At 46.6% G+C, this 16,388-nt stretch overlaps 1 protein-coding gene across 14 annotated transcripts in view; it reads left to right on the top strand.

Moving 5' to 3' along the window:
• Window positions 1-16,388, top strand: part of NFASC (neurofascin) — a 189,042-nt gene that overhangs the window by 81,213 nt on the left and 91,441 nt on the right. For 12 of the 14 annotated variants that reach the window (XR_001942046.1, XM_018571666.1, XM_018571659.1 and 9 more), the window contains one exon: window positions 3,380-3,424. The exons of the other annotated variants lie outside the window; for them this stretch is intronic. Coding sequence is in view for 11 of the 12 variants with exons in the window: in XM_018571666.1 (XP_018427168.1) it covers window positions 3,380-3,424 (45 nt within the window). In the remaining variant the exon portion in view is untranslated. The remainder of the gene's footprint in view (window positions 1-3,379; window positions 3,425-16,388) is intronic. 14 annotated transcript variants of the gene reach the window in all.

The raw sequence follows: 16,388 nt of genomic DNA, 5'->3' as shown, positions 1-16,388 counted from the left end.
GGGGGGATTTACCCTTGGGGACCAAGTGGAAAATAATAAGGCAGCTAGCGGCAGCAAATTGTGGGTGTGGCAAAATTGCTAGCAGTGGGAGGGACTTAAAACTTGAACCTATTCACTGTGTGCTTTGTAACATATGCTACAGTGTTTGTACCCACAAAATATGCTTTAGTTACTGTGCCATATTCAAGAGTCTAAAGCTGGGTACACAAAATCATATTTTTTCATTCAGCCTTGCAGGATGAACAACAAATATGAAAAATGCCTCCATCCACGCTAATAGTGTGGTTAAGTGAATATCCCATTGTACATTGTATTCTGACATCATCACCGGCCGCTGTCAGAATACCCAAACAGTCAGGGGCGGACTGTGCTCTGTCCTTTTAGAAGCCCCTCCCACAAGCTCCACCTGCATAATGATTCTTGTGTCACAGAAATTTTTTCTCCACACTATTTTTCAAATAGTGGGCCAATTAACTAAAAGATGAATTGCCGGGGAACTGGTAGGAGAATTTCAGAATCTAGACCAATATAGGCAATTTGGAAAGTGAGCTAAATGGCAGAATGCATGGCAGACTTCAGTCCAGAACCAAGACACGGCAGACTTCAGTCCAAAACCAAGACACTGCAGACTTCAGTCCAGAACCAAGACACGGCAGACTTCAGTCCAAAACCAAGACACTGCAGACTTCAGTCCAGAACCAAGACACGGCAGACTTCAGTCCAGAACCAAGGCACGGCAGACTTCAGTCCAGAACCAAGGCACGGCAGACTTCAGTCCAGAACCAAGGCACGGCAGACTTCAGTCCAGAACCAAGGCACGGCAGACTTCAGTCCAGAACCAAGGCACGGCAGACTTCAGTCCAGAACCAAGGCACGGCAGACTTCAGTCCAGAACCAAGGCACGGCAGACTTCAGTCCAGAACCAAGGCACGGCAGACTTCAGTCCAGAACCAAGGCACGGCAGACTTCAGTCCAGAACCAAGGCACGGCAGACTTCAGTCCAGAACCAAGGCACGGCAGACTTCAGTCCAGAACCAAGGCACGGCAGACTTCAGTCCAGAACCAAGGCACGGCAGACTTCAGTCCAGAACCAAGGCACGGCAGACTTCAGTCCAGAACCAAGGCACGGCAGACTTCAGTCCAGAACCAAGGCACGGCAGACTTCAGTCCAGAACCAAGGCACGGCAGACTTCAGTCCAGAACCAAGGCACGGCAGACTTCAGTCCAGAACCAAGACACGGCAGACTTCAGACCACAACCAATACACTGCAGACCTCAGACCAGATCTAATGTACGGCAGACTGGGCAGTTAGAATGACCACATACACAGCGACATCTCTGGGATCAGCCATCACACACAGTCTGATACCTGTGTGATGTCACCCGCACACGGTTAATGGGCAGTTCCTTCTATGCCAGCACACGTGCTCACCTGCAGGTGGGTGTCCAGCAGGTGGGTGCAGCTATGTTAAAGCGGCGACAGCAGTGTCTGTTGGACCCGGGTGGCGGGGGACACTGCTGTTTGGCTGCGGCTCGGACGAAAACAGCAAAGAGATGGCGCCTTTCCTTCAGTGGCGACTCGAGGAACAATATATAGGGGGGGCACATAAGATACCACAGTCAAATCTGGGGGGGGGGGCACTAATAATTTTAATTGCATGTCACAACCGCTGGGTGCAGAGAGCTGATTTAATTGCGGATGGGATCTGCACCCCACGGTTGCGTTATGTAGTCCCAACGCTGCCCACAATCCTGAATACGACGCCATCTGCAATTAAATCAGCTCTCAGCGCCCGGTAGGTGCGGAATACAGCAGGGGCTGACTGGCAACTTTTAGCCCGGGGGACAAGTACAACCTAGAGGCCCATGGTGCAGCAACTTGGCCCCCCTCCCCTCTGCCTTTTCTCCCGCCTTCTACCCACCCCTGTCTGCCACTTTTGCCATCCATGTAACGCTAGCGTGAATGGTCGGGTGATGTGAGGACTCCTAGTAAGTCCGTGACTGGCTGGGGGATGGTGCTCTCCTCCCACTGGGCTCCCTACATAGTTCTGGCCTTACTCCGCTCCATGTACGGTACTTAGGCACTCTCGCCCACTGTAGACCGCCGCTGGCTGTCCATACTTCTGGGCTGTGAGCTGTGGGAGGGGCCGGACAGTGTCAAAGTCAGTGTTCTATGTAATTTTTCTCGAACCTATACATTTTCTCGACTGTGTCCCTGTGGGGCCACATCATCTGAATCGGCTGTTTTCATGACCCCCGTTCTTTATGACATACACACCTGGAAGTGGCGTGGTAGAGAAATTTAGGGTTTGAGGAAAATTAAAGTACACTGGTAGTGGAGGGATACCTCATCAGTGCTGTGCACCTGTACGACTGCTGTGACCCTGGTAGCTCTGCCACTAACTTCAAGCTGTAGAGGGACTACAAATCTCAGCACATTATACAGCAATGCAGAATACCAACAGCTATAGATGACTATAAATCTCAGAAATCCATTGTACAGCAATGCAGAATAATACCATTAGCTATAGAGGAAATTGCAATGTAATGTCTGAGCCTGATGAAGGGGACTCTGCCCGTGCTTGTTGTTTGAATGACTACTATCAATAAAATGGATTTGCACTGACATGGAATCTTGGTGCTGGTGACATCTGTGTTGGAGTTCTGTTGTGAGCGGCGCCATCAGCAGTCTTTACGAGCACCCGTTACTTTTGAGATATCCAGTAAGGAGTGTGGCAAGGTATATGGATACTGCTTTGCATAGTACATGTCTGGGGACATGTGGCACACTGGTATCTTATGGGGGCACCGTTTATGTACAGAATGCATATCTGGGGACCTGTGGCACACTGGCAAGTTGTGATTAACTCCGTATGAATTGTGATATAGTATGATTAACTCCAATGGTCTTTAATCACAAAATATATGCATAGGGTATACTTTACAAAAAAATTGCAGTGAGCCGCTACAGTGTTCGGATTTGGCTTGAAGAAATAGTGGCAACCCTACTTGTAGCCTGCTAATTATTAAGGCCTAGCTGCTGTGTCTGTGTCTTGGAAGGACACTCTGTGAGGAAGGGGGGAGATTTGGGCGCCCTTATCCCCCTCCCTTATCTACACCCCAGCAAACCGTCACAACCAGCTCTGCCAAAGGGTTGGTGCATTGGTTTTTGTGCTATATACTCTTACTGAGTTTGAGGTTTAATTTTTCTTAGGTGTCTATGCTGTTGAGGAGTAGAAAATTATGAATAGATTTATTTGCAGCGGTGTAATATTTTTTTCTTTAGGAAAGCCTTCATTGTTTTCAAGTAAAATATAGGTGCTGACATTTGCTTTAACATTAACCGTTTAAGTTTTAACATATCCCTGTTGCTTCACAGAAACATCTTCCTCACCTACTAGCCATCTGACAACAATACAAAGAGGTAACCATTCCTTACTAATGCTGTCATCTTTCTAGATACTCCTAGAAATCCTAGCTTAATCACTAATGTTAACAGCAATGGCTTTTACAAGGTGATGTGTAATTTAGCAATGTATTTGACTCCAGTTTTCTGAGCTTATAAACTTTATAAAAATAAGTGTGTGTTTTTTCCTTTTTCTGGCTCATCCTCATGTCGGCACAGTACGGGTTTAGCTCCTCCCCCTCTGACCCCACAGGACCACCTTTTAACAAGCTTATAAAAGGGAGATCCCCCTCCCCCAGTACCTGTTCAATAACACGCCGAGCGACAGGTCATAACAGGGAAGGGAATGCATGCCGACATGAGGATGAGCCAGGAAAGGAAAATTTGGTAAGTATGATAACAATTTTCCGTATTCCTGGCTCACCTCATGTCGGCACAGTACAGGGTATAACAAGCATAATCCCCAATGGGCAGGAACACACAACCATAATAAGGAAAACACCCTCCGAAACTGAATACTGCAAAAATAGAAAACATTTATTGTGATAAAGCAGATGAAAGGACTGCCGTTCCAAATCTGGCCAGTCTGGCGATTGCCACATCCAACTTGTAGTGTCTAACAAAAGTGTTCTGCGAGCTCCACCTTACCGTCTTGCATATGTCCTCTATCGAGACCCTGGCATATGAAGCCCAGGACGTTGCCACTCCCCTCGTCGAGTGGGCTCGCACTTCCGCCGGAGGAGTAAGACCCTGCTGCACATATGCTGCTTTGATGACAGACTGAATCCACATAGACAAAACTTTAGGAGGTGCGTTAAAACCTCTTTTTGATCCTTTAGGAAAGATGAACAGTCGATCAGATCTACGAAAAACTTCCGTCTTATGAAGATACTCCCTCATGAGTTCGACTAAATCCAGAGCTGGTAATAAATCTGAATTCGAAGATTGGGCCAGACTCTTACAACCTGGGAGAATGATTTCCCAATATGAATGAAATGAAGAAACAACCTTTGGCCTGAACTCTGGTGAAGGCCGTAACACAACTTTATCGTCCAATAACACACAAAACGGCTCTTTACATGAAAGAGCCGCCAATTCGGAGACTTTTGACTGATGTGATGGCAACTAGAAAAAGTAACTTCTGTGTAAGGTACCATAGGGTGCATTGAGACAGAGGATGATATGGTGGAGCCGCTAAGACAGCCAAGACTAAGTCCAGGTAACAGAATGGGAACAGAGCTTTCCTAGGAGGCCGCAATTTCAGGGCCGCTCTCATGAATCTCCACAAGAGACGATCATCTGCCCATTTGATTCCCATGAATGCCGACAAGGCTGAAATTTGTACTCAAGGATTTGTAGGCTAGGCCCGCATCCTGGGCCGACTGTAAAAATCCTAGAACATTAGGCAGTTCTGCCCACAATGGTGAAAAATTATTTTGCTCTCAACTCCAGAAATTTGTTCCAAATCCTGGAATAAGTGGTGTTAGTTATTCCAGGTTATTCCAGTTATTCAAGGTCTCTATCACCTTTGCCGACAATCCCTGACTCCTCCACCTTGAGGATTCAGCAACCATGCTGCTAGATGGAGCCTCTTGGGGTTTGGGTGTTGCCAGTGATCCTGCACCAGTAGATCCCGCCTGTTCGGAAATAACCATGGGGGGGCATTGCCATCCATTGTAAGAGTGGGAACCATGGCCTCCTCGGACAAAACGGTAGGATTAAAATAACCACTCCCTTGTCTTGCCATATCTTCTGGAGCACCCTGAGTTCCAACGGTAACGGTGGAAACAGATAAGCCAGTGGAAAGTCCCATATGATCGAGAACGCATCCTATGTCACTGCCTCCCAACAGCCGTGTCTCGAGACAAAACAGAGCACCTTCGCATTCTGCGCTGTGGCCATCAAGTCGATTAAGTCGATTAATGGGGTACCCCACTGCTGGAACACTGGCCTCAGGTACCTCGTATTCAGCCCCCACTCGTTGATCCTGCTCAAGCGGTCCACTAGTATGTTGTCCACTCCTGGCAGGTAGGTTGCTGTCAAGGCCTGAACATGTTGTTCTGCCCATGAAAAAAATCTTGTTCGAGAGGCACAGTAGAGGGAAACTCCTGGTCCCCCCTTGCCTCACAATGTATGACACAGCCGTTTTGTTGTCCATCATAATTCTGTGTTGCAGTAGAGGTTCAAAGGCTTGCAGAGCCAGAGAGGCCGCTTTCAATTCTAACCAATTTGATTGTGGCGTCACCGGGCCTTTCCATCGACTCTGCACCTGATGGTCCAGACATTGCGCTCCCCATCCCTGGAGGTTGGCATCGGTGGTAATTGTGATCCAGGAACCTAGGCTCAGCGGTGGGTAACGAGACTGCCTCGACTTTCCTAAGACTAGGATGTCGTCCAGGTAATGAAACACTTTGATCCCCTGAAGCCGAAGAAGTGCCACGACCGCTGCCACCATCTTGGAGAAGGTCCGTGGGGCCGTGGAGCAGATGGCAGGGCGCAGAATTGAAAATGCTGCCCCGCCACCGCAAACCGCAGGTACTTCTGCTCCTGCTCCTGGAGGTACGCATCCTCTAAATCGATGGAGGTCATCCACTCTTTGGCTTGGACCACCGCAATTATCGTCTGGACTGACTCCATCCTGAAGGGGTTCACTTGAATAAACATATTCAGCTTCTTCAAATCCAGCACCGGCCTGAAGCCTCCCGAGACCTTCTTGTGGAACCTTGATCTGTCCTCTGATGGTGCCTGTGCCCTCCTGGAGAGTGCTCGTGGACAGAGTCCGAAGAGGAGGAGTGTCTTCTCTCCTTGCGTTTCTTTTTCCGTTTATGCGGAAGACTTTTACTCCTGCAAAAGTTAGACGAAAAATCAAAAGTACCATATGCACAGTCGCACTCTTTTAATAAAGTCACCCAACGCCTCCCTACCTTTCTGTGCATCTGTCACAGGACGAGGGGAGCTCATGGTGGCTAAACAGGCAGCTTGAGAATAGAACGCAGCATAAGAACAAGTCAGTACAGATCCCCCTAAGAACCCATCAGGAAGCATAAACATACCCGGATAGAGAAGGCACAGGATCTTAGAGAGGCAACCGGACCGCTGCAGCAGTAGCTTAAAGGCAGAAACAAACAGCACTGCTAACCGAAAACGAAACTCGTTTAAATTCGCCGCCGAGAAACCGGTGTCCTAAAACCCCACCGCGCATGCGCGAGCAAAGCGTCACCCTGGCAACCTACATGGAGAGGGACGGAGCTAAGCCCCACCCCCCTCACACATGGACGCCGGCGCATGGGCAGAAGCACGAGAAGACGCCGCAGCCAGGAGATCCCCGCGGCTGCTCCACCAGCTCCCCTGTTCCCTGTTGCTCTAGAATGTTTAATCCTACACGAACCTGGCCCAGCACCACAGGCACCCGCTCACAGAGATTTACTACCCTCCGAGGGGTCTACCAATCCGGGAGAGGCGGAACCCGGCTGGGAAGCAGTAGGGAGGAACCAAACGTTCATGCTACATTGTGACCTGGAGCGAGGAAAAAAACAGGTACTGGGGGAGGGGGGATCTCCCTTTTATTAGCTTGTTAAAGGTGGTCCTGTGGGGTCAGAGGGGGAGGAGCTGACCCGTACTGTGCCGACATGAGGTGAGCCAGGAAATATATATATATTACTGTGCAAATGTTTTAGGCATGTGTGAAATATTGCTGTAAAGTAAGAATGCTTTCAGAAATAAAAGTGCTAATAGTTAATTTACTTTCCATTATGTTAATTGATAAACAAACAGAACAGAAATCCAGATCAAATCAATATTTGGTGTCACCACCCTTTGCCTTCAAAATAGCTTCTGGTAACAGATTCTTCTAAGTACACCTGCACACAGTTTTTGAAGGAACTTGGCAGGTAGGTTGTTCCAAACATCTTGGAGAACTGACCACAGATCTTCTGTGGATGTAGTCTGCCTCAAATCCTTCTGTCTCTTCATGTAATCCCAGACAGACTCGATGTTGAGATCAGGGCTCTGTCGGGGCCAAACCATCTCTTACAGGACCCCTTGTTCTTCTTTACTCTTAAGGACATTGGCTGTATGTTTGGGGTCGTTGTTCTGCTGCAATGTAAATTTGGGGCCAATAACACGCCTCCCTAGTGGTATGGCTTAATTGATATGAACCTGCTTGTATTGCTCAACATTCAAATTTTATTTGTGACCTGTCCCCCCAACATAGAGTCCTGTAGGCCATTGTGCACACAATATGAGGTTTGTGGAAACCGCAATTGACGATCTGGAGTACCAGTTTGACAACTTTTCTTTCAGTCTGTTTATTGTGTAAAATAGTAGTCATTTACACTGTAACGTGACTGAAAAGTTTAATCGGGTCCCACTTGTGGTCACCTAGAAGCCACTCCTAGAAGTTCTAAAAAAGATCACAAAAGACCTCCAGCATCTTCTATACAAATATGAAAGACTAATAAAAAAAATATCCCCAAAACCACCTTTGCTACCATTTTGACAACCACAACCAGCTTATATTTAGGGGTTCATAAATTTAAAAATAACAAAACTGATGTTTCTGTAGCGGCCTATTTCTGCAGCAGAAGCCACACCATAAAATATATCAAGATTATGGTACTGAATGGAAACTTAAAAACGCAGAAAGAGAGGATGGATCGGGAATTTAAAGTCATAAAAAAATTCTCTCTGGCAGTAAAGCCTGTTTTCCTCAAGTATTTGATCAAAGGTATTTGGTTAAGGTAAGGTTTAAAAAAAAAATCCTCCTCACGGGACTGACCAGTTTACCTCAACCTCTTATCTCCTAGTCAGTTAGCCAAGTAACACTCTTGAGTTCTGATAACTATTGATTATAGCTTAACCATTTACACTACTTGTACAACAACCATTACTATTTAACTGTGTCAAGAAGAATAGTTAATATTTGTACTGCATTACTTCTGTGGTATTTGGACATTTTAAAAGGACTCCCCTAAGAGGTGAGGAATGTACTTAATAGCCTTTACCACTCAAGTTTGTCAATGAAAAATAGTTGTATTTTTTTAAATATTTATATTTTATAGCTCCTTTTCACCTTGTAACTTTGTAAGAGAAAAAAAAATATGTGGGTTTCAGAACCAATTCAAATTATATTAAACCTGAAAAAGAAATCTAAGGCATCCCAAAAGCTTGCATTTTGAATAACTTAAGTTAGCCAATAAAAGGTTATCACAAAAGTTCTTCCAGCCCTTATTTATTTATCACCGTTGCATCAAACATAGGCACAAAAGATTTTCCTACGCACAGTCAGCCCTGGCTAGTTATGAGATCATTGGTTCGCATAGACTTGCAGGCTGTTTCCACTACTCATTCCAAATTTTTTTTATTATACCTCTGCTGGGGGAAAGGGTGTGGCCAGTTTTTAACCTCCTGCAAACTGCTACATAGCCTAGCACTACCACCGGCTTTTCTCACAAAATACCACAGTCTTGGGAACAGCTAACCCCCATCCATGCTGCTGCCCTGGACCAAAAGGAGCTATTTGTCACATACCCACTCTGTTTTGAACCTGTTGTTTTGAACACCAAATACCAAACAGTGGGTTTTATAAAGGGTATCTGTATTTTGCTGACTAGAACCCACCTGCTGCTCAACTTTGAAATCTTGGAGGGTCAGCAATCAGAGGGCGGCTTTCAAGTTTTTCATTCTTTGGCCTGGGCCATTCATTGTAGAGGAGCATGATCCGTGATTAGTTTAGCAACGTCCCTTTTAGATAATATTGCAAAGCTTCCGGTGGCCACTTAATAGCCAGTTATTTTTGCTCTTCAGTGCTCTAATTCCTTTTTCCTGATGTCAGCTTTCGATTAAAATAAACTACCAGATGCCCTTCTCCACTCACTACCTGTAAAAAAAAAAAGGTCCCCAGACCTACAATAGAAGCATTAGTCTGTACCAATTACTCTTTCTGAAAGTCTAGTGCTACCAGCACCTGCTCTCAACAAAGGGCATGTTATAAATTCTGGAAGGCTAAACTACAATGCCCAGGAAGGTTCTAATCTGCTTCTTGCCAACAGGAGAAAGCCAGTCCCTAATTGCTTTCACATTTTTGGGATTTTATTAAGCATTGCCCAATGGTATAACCAAGGTGCCATGTCTCTTCAAGACCTATGGTGAATTTCTTTTGGATCTGTTAAACCTGCTGCTCATATGGAATTCAGGACAGCCTGATCCTTGGGGAGATGACTCCCCCAGTCAGTGCTAAAGTCCTCTACATTGTTTAGGTAGACCACTGCAAAGTGCTGATGAGGATTTGATCCATTATTCATTAAATATAGCAGGGGCCCCCTGCAGGCCAAAGGACATTCGAACATACTAGAAAGAACCCTGTTGGGTAGCTAGTGCTTTCTTTTCTTTTGCCAACTCTGTTAGTGGCACCCGATAATATCCACTATTAAGGTCAAAAGGTCATTATGAATCTTTGCTAGAACCAACGTCTCAATGATTTCATCAATCCTTGGCATGGCGTAGGCATCAAATTTTGAGATCTCGATACATTTTCTAAAGTCGTTGCAGAACCTCAATGAACCATCAGGCTTGGGAACGAGGGCTACTGGGCTACATCATTTAATTTTGGCCTAACATTCTCTCTAGTTCCTCTGCTACTGCCTGTCTGTAGGCCGCTGGAATATGATATGGCTTAATCCGAACTCAAATTTTGGGCTCTGCAATAACGTCATGTTTAATTTTAACTGAAGTCTGGCAACTCTAATGTATCCTTATTTTGCTGCAGAAACTCTTACCTTTTGCTGCTGGGCTAAGGACAGGAACTCTGCTATCTGTTCCTTCCATATGCCTTCCTCTTTTTTTCAGGGCCTATCTCCCATGGCTCAGAGGGCTTTGCTGTCTTTCCATGCTTTCGTTAAATTTACACTATAGACCTGCTCCTTCCATTTGTCTAGCTGGTACACCTTGTAGTTTATCAAATCATTTAAGTGTCCCATAGGGTCCCTGCCATTTAGCCAAGAAATTATTTTCCACCATGGGGACCAGAATGAATATGCGATGCCCCAAGTGAAAAGTTAAAACCTTTGCATACCTATTGTATACTCAGCTCAACTTGGCTTCCTCAGCCTGCTGCAGGTGTTCCCAGACCAGAGGCATAACTGAAGCAATTCTGTCTTCCATGGATGAAATATGCTCTACCACACTCTCTTGTAGGTTATAATCTCACTCGGGTTTCCTTCACAATATTTACAATGTTTAGCAACCCTCGAGGGGTGATGACCGTTCAACGATTCAAAGGGTGAAAACCATGTGGAAAACTATGGGACTTCTCTAACCGCAAACAACAGATAAGAAAATAGGCAGTCCCAATCTCCCCCATGGTTGTCTACCACCTTCTTTAGCATACTTTTTAGGGTTTTATTAAATATTTCAACCCATCTGTGAGGGTCATAGACTGAAGTATTCAACTGCTCAATATTTAACAATTTGAAAAGTTATTTAGTCACTGTCACTGTAAAGGGATTCTTTTTATCTTTCAGGACTTCCTTTTGAGATCCCTTTTGTGGGTAAACATTCGTTACAACTCTCTAGTTATGGTTTTGGAGGAAGCGTTTCTTTAAAGATCAGCCTCAGGATACCGCGTAGCTTAGTCCATAATCACCAGCATGTACTGATGAACTCTAGTGGACATAACGTCTGACCCTATCAGACCCACTGCAATTTCCTCAAAAGGACCCTCATAAAAACCAAGGGGGTGTGGTAATGGGACATAGTGGCTGATATTTGACACTTGTGACAAAACTGACAGTAGTCTTTAAGGTCTGGATGTTTACCAGGCAAAATAAATGCTGTAAAACATGTCCTCCTATATGGCCCAGCCATGCTTTGTTCCACAACTTCCTGCAATTTTAATAATCTAGTACAACAATTCATGGTGGATTGCAATATGAGGAAACACATTCTCAATTGCAGGACTTCACATTTTCATATTATTTGGCTAGTGTGGGGTCACAATTGGGTGATTCCAAAGATGTCCCAAAGACCCCTAGCTCTGGCATACCGAATACCTCGGGGGTCTCTGGGGATACCTCCTGTTTACCAGCACAAACTAGGGAAAAAGATTCACATTCGTCAGTGGTTACCCTTACAGTACTATCATTAGCGTTATGTTCAAATGTGTCTACTCCATGGACCCTATGGTATTTTTTTATTTTTATTTCACAAAGGTTTTATTGGGGGTTTTTTGTATAGAGAGTACAATGATAACAAAGTCAAGGCTTGCCAGCCATGTGGCAGATAACAATACAGAGAGGAGACATGCTTAGTGCTACGCAGAGCACAACACAGTGCTTTGAGTTGCCAACAAACATGGTGTAGAGGATCCTGAAAAATGGCACAATAAGAACCGCATTGTGTAGACCAAATGGGCAAACAATAGGAATCAATGAGAAAGGATGAATATTTAGGAAATATTGCAATTCTGATCCTCTAGGAAAGGAGGCCCATAGGTCTCTCCACATTATGCCACAGGACATGGGGTCCAGAGGGGGAAGAGCTTGTTAATCAGTACATACTGTACAGATGGGTGGGGAGAAGGCGGGGGGTGGGAAGAAACAAGAGGAAGGTGGGGTAGAAGGAGCCATTCAGGAGGACAGAAGGGGAGGGGGAGTACACGGTCTCTAGATGGATAGCAGCTGTGAGTCGAAAGATGGTGGTCTAGAGTAATCAATCCAAGGCTGCCAGATCGCAAGGAAGCGGTCATGTGTGTCTGACAATATCGCCGTCAGTTTTTCGTTCGTCAAAATATCGTCTAAGGGATTCTTGACCTCCCTGAAACTCAGGGTTGGAGTTTTCCATGCTCTGGCGATTGTCATCTTGGTGGCGACAAAGATGTGGGATTCTAGGAGTTTTTGTATACTTGTGAAAATTGTGGAATTGGTTGTAGCAAAAATGCCTCATGGTTCTTTTTGCAAAGAAATTTGGAAAGTGAACTGAGTAGATCATATACATTGTTTCAAAAGGCGGGACGCCTGGGGGGGCATTCCACCAGGTGTGGAACATGGTGCCTGGCGTGGCACATCCCCGGAAACAATGTGAAGAGTAGGTTGGGATATATTTCGCTAGGCGGGCAGGCGTATAGTACCAACGATACATCACTGTGTAGGAGTTCTCAATCGCAAGTACATTGCAAGAGCACCGGGCCGTCGCTGACCAGGTAAGCTGCCAGTCCTCTGGAGTTAGAGACCTACCTAATTCTTCATGCCACTTCCGTTGATAAGGAGCTATAGAGAGAGGATGTAGAGAGCAGGGAGGAGTAGATTAGGGAGATGATGCCTGGCACGTGTGGATCAGTGTAGCAACAGCGCTCAAACAGGGTCAGCCATTTGGGTGAGGAGGTGTTCTTTAGCAGCGAGTTGATAAAGTGGGTTATTTGAGTATAGCGGTACCATTCCCGGAGGGGGACCTTATGAGTTTCACAAAGTTGCTGGAACGATTTCACTCCTGAAAGCGAGATGAAAGAGTGTACAGTGGTCAGGTCATTGCGTGACCACCAGGAAAAAGAGTGGGGGTCGCTAGCACCTGGGGGGAATAAGGGAGAATTGGTCCATGTCAGTAAAGGCAGGTGAGTTGACATCAAGTTGCGAGAGTACCGCACTCCATCCCATATTCTCAGAGAGTGTTGGATGATAGGAGTAAGATTACGTGTGCGGTGTATCGAAGGAAGCCATAGTAGGGATGTAAGGGGTAGGGGGTGGCAATCCACCATGTCCAAACATGCCCAGAGGGGGAGCTCGATTTAGCTAAGGTGGAGGACTCGAATAAGGCTAAGGGGGCAATGTAAGCGGGACTAGGAGCGGAGATTCAAGACTGCAAGACCTCCACATGTTTTAGCGGTAAAGCAGTTTTTGATTTATACGGGGCCTAGAGTTACCCCAGATGAACGCTAGGACCTTACGCGGCAATATGCGGTTAATGGGGATGGGGATCGGGAGGACCCTGAAAACGTAAAGTATCTTGGGCAGAAAGGTCATCTTACTGTGTGGATCCTGCCTATCCAAGATATATGAAATCTTTGCCAGGAAGAAAGCAGATTGTTGAGGGTTTTCAGAAGGGGGGGGGGTGTTAGCTGCGTATAAGGTGTCATAAGACGGGGTCAGGCGAATACCTAAGTATTTGAGAGGGGGTCAACGTAAAAGGGAATGAGAGCTTGAGTGCGGTTGCCGTTGTAGGCTTCAAGGAGATATCAAGGGCCTGCGATTTGGTTTGGTTAATCCGTAAGTCCATGATGTGTGCGACGTCTCTGATAACGCTTTACGGAGGTTCGGAAAGGGATAGGAGGGGCTGGTCAGGAGAACGTCGGTGAAGAGAGATCTTGTGGTGTGTGCCCGCCACCTCAAGGCCTCGGATATCAGGGTGGGTTCTAATGTATTCAGCCGGGGGTTCAAGGGCTAAAGTAAAAAGGATAGGTGATAGGGGGCATCCTTGACGTGTTCCTCGGGCTATTGGGAACAAGGGAGATTCAAAGCCACAGTATTTAAGCTTGGCCTGGGGAGGTATACAAGGCCGTTATCCATGATAAGTGGGACCCAAAGCCCCAGTAACGTAGGACCTCAAAAAGGTATGGCCATGATAGCATGTCAAAGGCCTTGGAAATATCTAAGGATAACATAATTTCCTGTGAGCGAGACTTGGCTAGATGAATTAAGTGGAGGTCCCGACTGACACCGTCACCAGCCTGTCTAGAGGGCATAAAACCAACCTGGTCTTTTTTTAATCAAGGACCCCAAGAATTGATTGAGTCGGGAAGTGAGTACTTTAGATTTATTAGAGAGATGGGGCGGTAGTTGGTCCAGGAGTGAGGGTCTCTGTGGGGTTTGGGAATCATTACAACATTTGCTGTGAGCATCTGCGGGGACATAGTGTCACCCTCCATTAAACAGAGTGGCCAGGCGGGGAGACAAGTCGTCGGACAGTTTTTTATAAAATAGGACAGAAAAGCCGTCCGTTCCAGGTTGTTTGCCAGTTTTAAAGGATCCAATGGCTTGCTGGACCTCAAGGACAGAGATCTCCGATTCCATTAGGTCCCTGCCAGCCTGAGGGATCTCCGGAAAGGGTAACACGGGATAGAAATTCTCCGATGGTATCAAGGGAAGAGGCAGAGGGGGCTGAGTATATTTTGGAGAGGTGGTGGCAGAATTCTTTAAAAATGTTGGTTTGGTCACTAGTGCGGGTGGCCTGTCTGGCCCGAAGAGAGATCGGGGTGTTGTCAAATGTCCGCAGTCGTTTGGCTAACATGGAGTCAGGTTTGTTGCCCTTTAAATAGAATCGCTGTTTTGTCCCGCACAAGGAGCAGTCAGCCCTGTCAGTGAGGCAGAGATCAAGGTCTGCTCGCGTCGATGCCAGCAGTTTACGATTAGAGGGCGTGGGGTTAGACTTAAAAGCTTGAGACACCCTATCTAACTCGGCTTCAAGGTGTTGGATGCGTTGATTGCGGTCACGTTTTCGTTTAGAGGCAATCTGAATCAGATGGCCACGAATGACAGATTTGTAGGCTTCCCATAAGGTTGATTCGGAGGAAACAGACCCCGTGTTAAGCTGGAAATAATCAAGAGTGCGTATCTGAATTTCCGTCAGTATATCAGTCAGTGAGAGTAACGATTCGTTCAATGACCAAGAGGATGAAGGAGGTGTGCGAAGGATAGAGGAGCAAAGGTGGAGTACCGTGTCGTGATCTGACCAGGGGGTAGGAAGGATGTGGGAGGAGGAAGCTAAGGACAAAGAGCTTCTGTGTAGAAAGGCATGGTCAATACGTGAATGGGAGTGGTGGGGGTTTGAGTAGTAGGTGTAGTCCCTTCCTATGGGGTGCTGGTCCCGCCACACATTCACTAGGTTATGCTGCAATAGCAATTGTTGAACGCTTTGGCTTTTTGCAGGATGAGCGGCGGGGCCCTGAGGGTATTTGTCCAATTTGGCGTTGAGAAACAGGTTGGAGTCCCCACATAAGAGAGTACCTTTTTTAGCATGAGCAGTCAAGAGAGAACATGAGTGAGTAAAGGGATTGGGTCGGTGTTGGGAGCGTAGTATGTGAGAACTGTGATATCTGTATCGCTGAGCCTGCCCGTCAAGAGAAGGTAGCGCCCATCCGGGTCTGCTATCTGCTTAACGCAGCTGAAGTTTGTAGTTTTGCAAAATGCTATGAGAACACCTCGGGTTTTCGGGCGGGCATTGGCTTGGTATACTGTTGGGAAAAGGGCATCACAGTACTTGGGGGCACTAGATTTAGAAAAGTGTGTTTTCCTGGAGACATGCCATGTCGACATGTTGCTTGCGAAGGTAGTGGAAGGATTTTGTGCGCTTCTGGGGGGAATTTAGACCCTGTACGTTCAGAGAAAGCCAACAAAATGGCATTGTGCAGTTCGCAGCTGGAGGCCAAAAAGAGGCCTGTGTACTTCTAAAGGGTAGGGGGGAGGTGGGGAGCAGGTAGGGTGGGAAGAGGGTCGTTAGAAGGACACACTAGGAAGGGGAAGAGCAGTAGAAAGGGGGGGGAAGAGAAAAGTACAGGTTATGTGGAGGTAGGCTGAGATACAAGGAGTGTACCAGTAGGCACACTGCACACGGGTTCACGGCCGGGGACAACCGGTACGGAGAATCAGGAGGGAGACACAGGGAACCACCCTGGCAAGGTATTCCCAGATCAGAAGCTAGGAGGGCACCGTATGAAACACGGTATAAGGAAGGGGTCATTGCGAGTGCGGCGTAGGCATATGAGTGGGAGCTTGACATATTAGTCACTGAGGTAGAACAAGAAACATGGGGCAATGAACGAGCTTTAAGGATCAATACGAACAACAAAACCTATAACATTACCTGAGAATGAGCTGTGGGATGGATACCGGTGGGGGGCCAGTGAGCTCAAGGGGGAAGTTGCCCAGTTGGTTGTGATTTAAGATTGTGGGCCAAGGTCACATTGAGTCAAGGCAACTGGAGGGAGCTAAGAGGT

The sequence above is a fragment of the Nanorana parkeri genome, unplaced genomic scaffold (assembly GCF_000935625.1).
Source record: "Nanorana parkeri isolate BGI_ZX_2015 unplaced genomic scaffold, ASM93562v1 scaffold1800, whole genome shotgun sequence".
Taxonomy (NCBI): domain Eukaryota; kingdom Metazoa; phylum Chordata; class Amphibia; order Anura; family Dicroglossidae; genus Nanorana; species Nanorana parkeri.
The sequence above is the reverse complement of the archived record's forward strand: the minus strand, read 5'-3'. Positions and strand labels throughout refer to the sequence as shown.